The sequence below is a fragment of the Penaeus japonicus genome, unplaced genomic scaffold (assembly GCF_977035675.1).
Source record: "Penaeus japonicus unplaced genomic scaffold, GWHDUDI00000001_assembly GWHDUDI00000034, whole genome shotgun sequence".
In the NCBI taxonomy this organism is placed as follows: Eukaryota; Metazoa; Arthropoda; class Malacostraca; order Decapoda; family Penaeidae; genus Penaeus; species Penaeus japonicus.
The window spans coordinates 17,945,069-17,952,568 of record NW_028234436.1 but is presented as its reverse complement, the minus strand read 5'-3'; the positions used below and the strand labels follow the sequence as shown (position 1 = coordinate 17,952,568).

At 46.7% G+C, this 7,500-nt stretch overlaps 1 protein-coding gene across 3 annotated transcripts in view; it reads left to right on the top strand.

Annotated features, from left to right (window-relative positions):
* LOC122246176 (uncharacterized) overlaps window positions 1–7,500 on the top strand; it is a 25,233-nt gene that overhangs the window by 16,454 nt on the left and 1,279 nt on the right. For 2 of the 3 annotated variants that reach the window (XM_043004538.2, XM_043004537.2), the window contains exons 2-9: window positions 1–19; window positions 397–498; window positions 927–1,059; window positions 1,518–1,716; window positions 2,068–2,259; window positions 3,374–3,705; window positions 4,493–4,625; window positions 4,994–7,500. The exon at window positions 1–19 is cut by the window's left edge and continues 162 nt beyond it; the exon at window positions 4,994–7,500 is cut by the window's right edge and continues 1,279 nt beyond it. In XM_043004538.2, coding sequence (XP_042860472.2) covers window positions 1–19; window positions 397–498; window positions 927–1,059; window positions 1,518–1,716; window positions 2,068–2,259; window positions 3,374–3,705; window positions 4,493–4,625; window positions 4,994–6,856 — 2,973 coding nt within the window. In that variant the 3' untranslated portion in view covers window positions 6,857–7,500. The remainder of the gene's footprint in view (window positions 20–396; window positions 499–926; window positions 1,060–1,517; window positions 1,717–2,067; window positions 2,260–3,373; window positions 3,706–4,492; window positions 4,626–4,993) is intronic. The other variant, XM_043004539.2, reaches the window with a different exon arrangement.

The window sequence follows — 7,500 nt, the reverse complement described above, 5'->3', positions numbered from 1 at the left end:
TCGCAAGCAGAGCCGACAGGTGAGTTTCTCTAACCGTTTTTTTTTTTTTTTTTTTTCTCGTTAGTTTTTATTTTTTCCTTCATTATGTTAGATTCCCTGGCTTTTAAACTCATTAATTACATTAATCACTTATTGTATTTTTCGTTTTTTTTTTTCTTTCTTTCTTTCTTTCTTTTTTCTTTAGAATCGTTTAAGCACTCCATGCATTTTAACCATTCAATTTCTACAAAGGTTGTGAATCTTGGAATTCTTTGTTTCACGGAGCCTACGCCAAGCGAACAATATACAATTTCTCTTTCATAGACTCACAACTAACTTATCACTTATATCACATGTTTGTCTCTAATATAAATATAAATATTTTCACCTATTAACTCATTCAAATTTCACATCAAGCTTCCACATCTCGAGGGACCGGAGAACCGGAAGCTGAAGGCAGCAAAGGACCAAAGACATGTGGCGTCTGCGGAGATAAGGCCAAGAGCATGCACTTCGGAGGTACTTCCCGGGGGCAGAGGGGGGGACGTGTGTGTGTGTGTGTGTGTGTGTGTGTGTGTGTGTGTGTGTGTGTGTGTGTGTGTGTGTGTGTGTGTGTGTGTCTGTGTCTGTGTCTGTGTGTGTGAGAGAGAGAGGGAGAGAGAGGAAGATAGACAGATAGAAAGAGAGGAATATGGATAGATAGAGAGAGGGGGAAGATAGAGAGAGAGAGAGATAGGGGAAGATAGATAGATAAATAAAGAGAGAAAGAGAGAGAGAGAGAGAGAGAGAGAGAAAGAGAGGAAGATAGATAGATAGAGATAAATAGATATAAATAGAGAGAGAGAAAGAAAGAAAGAAAGAAAGAGAGATTTGGTATAGCCAGCATATAGGTCATATATCACAAGACTCACTAAATGATTACTACAGCGTCCTTTTACCTCAAACAGGTTTGTCATGCGATTCATGCAAAGCCTTCTTCCGCCGAGCCGTCCATAATGATGCCTTCATGAACTTCACCTGTCCGTACGACGGCAACTGTGCAATCAACATTGCTTCCAGGAAGTGCTGCCAATATTGCAGGTTTGCCCCAGCTGTCTATTTAGGCCTACATGAATCTTAGGCATCGCTATTAAAAAATTAATGATTAGGGAACCTTGACCTGCCATGTTATATGATCAAGCAATTGTCTATGAATTGTTGAAAGCGAAAAACTGCCATTCAGACATTTGAATTGAAGATATATTCGTTTTTTTAATATATGATCAACTAATTATAAACCAAAATAATTAATCCCAGAAATTCAGTAGGAGAAAACCAACTATTCAGACTTTTTAAGTGGAAAAAATATCTATATTTCTCTTTTCAGATATATAATCAAAGAAATATCAAATGAAATAAATCACCCATAGATATCAGAGAACGAGAACAAAACCATACATTCATATCTCTCCCAGCTCCTCATGTCAGCAATCAAATACATATAAAATAAAATAATAAATCCATGAATTCCAAACACACATTTCTCATGGCTTTTCCAGGTACAAGAAATGCACTAGCATTGGTATGGAACGGGCGTGGGTGATGTCAGAGGAGGACCGGGCTCAGCTGATGAAGCAGAGGGCAGAGAGGAAGGCCAAGCAAGGCGACGATGGCAAGAAAGGTCTAAAAGATGGCAAGAGGGAACTGGTGCCATATGAGCCTGATATGGCAACCATGCTTAACTATATGACGGAACAGGTATGCACGTGGACGCTTGTTGTTGTTGTTTTTTTTAAATCATTCTTTTATTCTTTGAAACTGCTCTTTTAGGGAAATGTATGTAATATGTAAAAAAAAAAAAAAAAAAAAAAAAAAAAAAAAAAAAAAAAAAAAAAATATATATATAAATATATATATATATATATATATATATATATATATATATATATATATATATATATATATATATATATATATATATACATAAGTATACAAACTAAAAACATATTCGAAGCAGTTTCCCCTAAATCCTACCATACGAAAAAAAAAACACCCATACCTACCTATACAATTCCTCTCTTGATTAAATTCTTGCAACACCATTCCCAGGAGCGTGACGAAGTGGAGCAAGCAGTGCGCAACTACCAGCTGGCCTATCACGACGTACCTTACAAGAATGACCTTAAGCAATGCAATGTCGGCCGTCCCAGTGTGCAGATTATCAACATGTTTACAACGGTCGTCCGTCGGTTTGCTTATTTTGCAAGGCTCTTCCCGGATTTCTGCGAGCTCCCTTCACAGGTCAGTGGGAATCCCTGGAGCATTTTTTTGTATAGAGGTTTTGGGAGAGGGAGTGAGAGTGAGAGGGAGAGTGAGAGTGAGAGGGAGAGGGAGAGGGAGAGGGAGAGGGAGAGGAAGAGTGAGAGGGAGAGTGAGAGGGAGAGTGAGAGTGAGAGGGAGAGGGAGAGGGAGAGGGAGAGGGAGAGAGTCAGAGAGAGAGAGGGAGAGAGTCAGAGAGAGAGAGAGAGAGAGAAAGAGTGAGAGAGAAAGAGAGAGAGAGAGAGGGAGAGAGTCAGAGAGAGATAGAGAAAGAGAGAGAGAGGGAGAGGGAGGGAGCCGGAGAGAGAGAGAGAGAGAGAGAGAGGGAGAGAGTCAGAGAGAGAGAGGGAGAGAGTCAGAGAGAGAAAGAGAAAGAGAGAGAGGGAGAGAGAGAGAGAGAGAGAGGGAGAGGGAGAGGGAGAGAGGGAGAAAGGGAGAGAGAGGAGAGGAGAGAGGAGAGAGAAGGGAGAGGGGAGAGAGAGAGAGAGAGAGGGAGAGAGAGAGAGAGAGGGAGGGAGAGAGAGGGAGAGAGGGAGAGAGGGAGAGAGAGGAGAGAGGAGAGAGAGAGAGAGAAGAGAGAGAGAGAGAGAGAGGGAGAAGGGAGGGAGAGGGAAGGATAGAGAGAGAGAGAGGAGGAGAGAGAGAGAGAGAGAGGAGAAGTAGAGAGAGAAAGAGAGAGAGAGAGAGAGAGAGAGGAGAGAGAGAGAGAGAGGGGGAGAGAGAGAGAGAGAGAGAGAGAGAGAGAGAGAGAGGGAGAGAGAGAGAGAGAAGAGAAGAGAAGAGAAGAGAGAGAGAGCGAGAGGGAGAGAGAAAGAGAGAGAGAGAGAGGGGGAGAGAGAGAAAAAAGAAAAAGCAAAAGAAAGAGAAAGAAAGTGAACAGCCAGACAAAAAAAAGAAAAAGAAAATAGACACTACAGACAACAATAAAAAAAAAAAGACACTACAGACAACAATAAAAAAATAGACCCAAAACAAGTAAAAAAAAAAAAGAAAAAGAAAAAAAAAAGGAAGAAGAAGAAAAAAAAAGATAAATAAATCAACAAAAACCACACCCACACCCCCGCATTTCCTAAAACCATCTCACCATCTGCCACAGGACCAAGGCAGCCTCCTCCGCGGCGGTATCCTCGAGATGTCGCTGATCCGCGGCGTCCAGAGCTTCGACACCGACAACAACCGCTGGCCAAACACCAGGGAACAGATTTACAAGGACGCCCCTACGCTACGAGTCGAGGATATGAAGAAGCTGGTCAGTTGCGAGCTCTACGACATGCACATGAAGTTCATCTTTAGCATGAAGGATCTGAACGTGGACGAGCCTGTGATGATGCTCCTGCTGCTCATTGTGCTCTTCACGAGCGATCGGCCGGGCCTGCAGGAGGCGACGCGTGTCCAGGGGCGGCAGGATCATTATCTGCAACTTATTAGGTATTGTCTGTTGCAATTCATCGGGGATTTTCTAAGTCGTGGAGTCTAGTCTGTTGATTTGATCTCCATTTTTTTGCAATTTAGCGGCTATTGTCTGTTGCAACTTATCAGGTATTGTCTATTGCAATTCATCAGGTATTTTCTAAGTCATGTGGAGTCTAGTTTACTGCTTTGATCTCCCATTTTTTGCAACTTATCAAGTATTGTCTAAGTCATGTGGTCAAGTCTATTGCTTTGATCTCCCATTTTTTGCAACTTATCAGGTATTGTCCAAGTCATGTGGTCAAATCTATTGCTTTGATCTCCCATTTTTTGCAACTTAGCAGGTATATCTATTGCAACTCATTAGGTATTTTCTAGGTCATGTGGTCTAGTCTATTGCTTTGATCTCCCTTTTTTTTTTTCTTGGCAGTCTAGTGTAATTCGTTTCACTGTTTTCGTCGTCTATTCTTTATTTCCTTTTCATATTCATATTGAAAGTTATGTGGAATTTGATCAACTACTTTTATCTTTGATTCTTTATTGCCTTGTATTTCTCATTAGCAAAGCATTTTGGAATTTGGCTCTAAACTATTTCCTACTTTTACTTGATTACACTAGTCATTCCAATCAATCATATGTTGCAAATTCAATTGCACTTAGCAAAATCATGTGTAGTTATGTCTCATCTTTCCGATAAATTGTTAAACAAACAGATACATGAATAAGCAAAAAAAAAAAAAAAAAAAAAAAAAAAAAAAGAAGAATTCACAGATCATGAAAAAAACATTTCTTATTCACGCGGCAGGAAGTACATGAACTGGCGCTACGGCCCTCACAACGCCACCATCATGTACCCACGCCTGCTCATTAAGCTCACTGACCTGCGGGAGCTCAACGACCAGCACAACGAGTACAACCTCAAGCTCGCCAAACAGGAGGTGCGTCCTTGCATTGCCATGCAACCAGCTCTGCCATCATTCTTGACTCCAGGCATGATGTGGACAGACGGGCTTGACTGCTATATCTGCATGCTCTTTGTGAGAATAGCACTTTTTGGCATCAGTTGATCATGAAGTTCGATTATTACGCCATTAGATAAATATGATTTATTATGTAGCTCTTATTTCACATACTTGAGCATATTAATTGTATTTCGTATACAATCAAGATGAGGCTGAGGGGCGGTGGCGGTAGCTTTTGCATATTCCACGTTCACATCTTTCAAATAGACCATTGCCATTTGTTTCTGCCAGTAACTGCCTTCCGTGAACCAGTGCATCACCCAGTCACTTCTTCTGACTTCCAGGTAGCAGAGATCCAGATGCAGCTCGGTCAGCTGAACCTGAATCCATACACTGAGTGGCCACACATAATGCAGCACCCTAGTGTCTCTGGATCTTCCTCTGACCCACAGGCTCGTGCCCGCGCCACGGCTGGGGTATTCCAGAGGCCCCCGTCCGTCGCGTCGGCCATGGCTGCCGCGGCGACTCAAGCGGCCTCGACCTCCAAGAGCGGCATGGGCGGCCAGGCGGAGGGTGCGGGCGGCGATGGCGGGGCCGGGGCGGGGGCGGCGGCGGCGGCAGCGGCGGCGGCGGCCATGGCGTCCATGGACTTCGAGCAGCTCGCCAATAACCCGAGCTTCCAGAAGATGATCATGCAACAGTTCCAGAAGTCCATCATGAACGTCCTCAGCTCTCCGAACTTCGGCCTGGGAAACCTCCTTCCTGACGGCCGCAGCGGCCAGGCGCCTCTGCAGAGTGACGCTCCTCAACAACAGCTGCAACCACCACCTGCGCAACCACCTGCACAAGCCCCAGCCATTGCTCAGCATTTGATTCAGCAACAGAAAATGCAACAGCAGCAGCAGCAACAGTCCCAGAGTGCCGGCGGACAGGCCCCGGGCACGAGTCAAGGAGGTCCTTCAGGATTCCAAAGCTCAGACCTGATGACGCAGCTTGACTACCTCGAGACCAATCAGCCCGGGAACCTGCAGAGCATAAAGCAGTCGCAGCAAGCTTTCCAGCAGCTTGAACATCAGCTCATGAGTAATATTGGTGGCTATGGAAGTTATGGCGAACACACTCAGCATCAGCTTCAACAGCAATATCAGCAGGCCCAGCAGCAGGCTCTGATGCAGCAGCAGCAGCAACATCTGGGTCACCAACAGGAGCTGCCCGAAGCCATGATGATCATCCCGAAGGAAGAGCCCGCAACGCCGTCGCCCCCCGGAGTGCAGCACATCCCCCATCCTCAGCCCGAGCATCACATACTCTTCGAGGAACAGCACGTGGCCATGCGCCAGGTTCGGCAGCACATGTCTGCCATGCACCATTCACCTCCCACGCAGCGACAGCCGCAGAGGCCGCATCCAGCGTCAACGGCCGCGGCGGCTGCGGCTGCGGCGGAGGAGGGAGACGAAGGAGAGATCAGCACTCCGCAGAAACGCAGTTCCCTCAGCGACATCGGAGGTCTCTTTCAGTTCCGCACTCTGCTCGAGGAATTTGCGACGCTGGACAACCCCGAGCAGCTGGAGCAGGTCAAGCAGATCCTGGGACCGAATCTCGTGACTTCCTTGCAGCAGAAGCTCATCGCCTCCTCACAGTCCGCCTCCGAGACTTCGCACCACGCCCCCCAGCACCCGCCCCAACACCAGCACCCGCCCTCCCACGCCCCCCAGCACCAGCACCCGCCCTCCCACGCCCCCCAGCACCAGCACCCGCCCTCCCACGCCCCTCAGCACCAGCCTCCCCCACTGCCGCCCCACCACCAGCCGCAGCCGCAGCCGCCCTCCGCCCAGCACCACCATCAGCCGATGCCACACGCCGCAGGTCCCCCGCAACCGCCACCGCCGCCGCACCACCACATGTACATGTCTGAGGGCGCGTACCCGTACTTCCCCGGCGGCGAGTATGCGGGGCCTCCGATGGGCGCCGGTTACCAGGGCCCCTCCACGTCCTACCCATCCTCCACGCACGTCACGCCCCCGCCGCCCCAGTACGTCGCGACGGAGCCATCGTCCTTCTGCAGGAGCCAGCACAGAATAACGCCACCGGTCATGGGCGGCGGTGACGCGCCCGCGCCTTCGACTTCCTTCATTCCGCCTGATAACACGGGCGTCGTGTACCAATACCACCCCGACGTGGTGCATAACGTCACCACCACAAACTGATTCTAACTTCTAAATTCTAGCTTCCATTGCGATATTAGCTGCTAAAGCAATTTATAAAACGTGATGGCAATGTACATTCCACACGTCTGTCTGTGTGTGTGTGTGTGTGTGTGTGTGTGTGTGTGTGTGTGTGTGTGTGTGTGTGTGTGTGTGTGTGTGTGTGTGTTTGCGCACGCGCTCGTACGTCTGTACTATACATGTATACGGTTTAAACAATGAAGCAATCCTTTGATGCAGTTTATAGTTTTCACTAATAGTTCTCACCTTCGCCCCAGCCCGGTTTGGCACCCACACACATTACAGCTTTCTGAGATTGCCATCTAGTCGTCGCATTCATGATGTATGGCGACCGACCTTTGCATATTCAGTTCGTTTATTAACAAAAAAAATGTATTTAACCATCGATTAACAAAATGGATCTGAACAGATAGTATATTAACATGGGTTATATTCTTGTCATACAGAAACACTTACAAAACACAATAGCTAAAGTACAGTGCAAACAGCAGTGTTCAATGTTGAAATACGTCATAGTTACATATAGTAGTTATGAAGACGCCGAAATCTTGCCTAACCTAAGTAACACGGCGAAAGCCCTCGATAGTTGCAACAAGTGAAGACTTAGTGTTGATTCTTGAGTACAA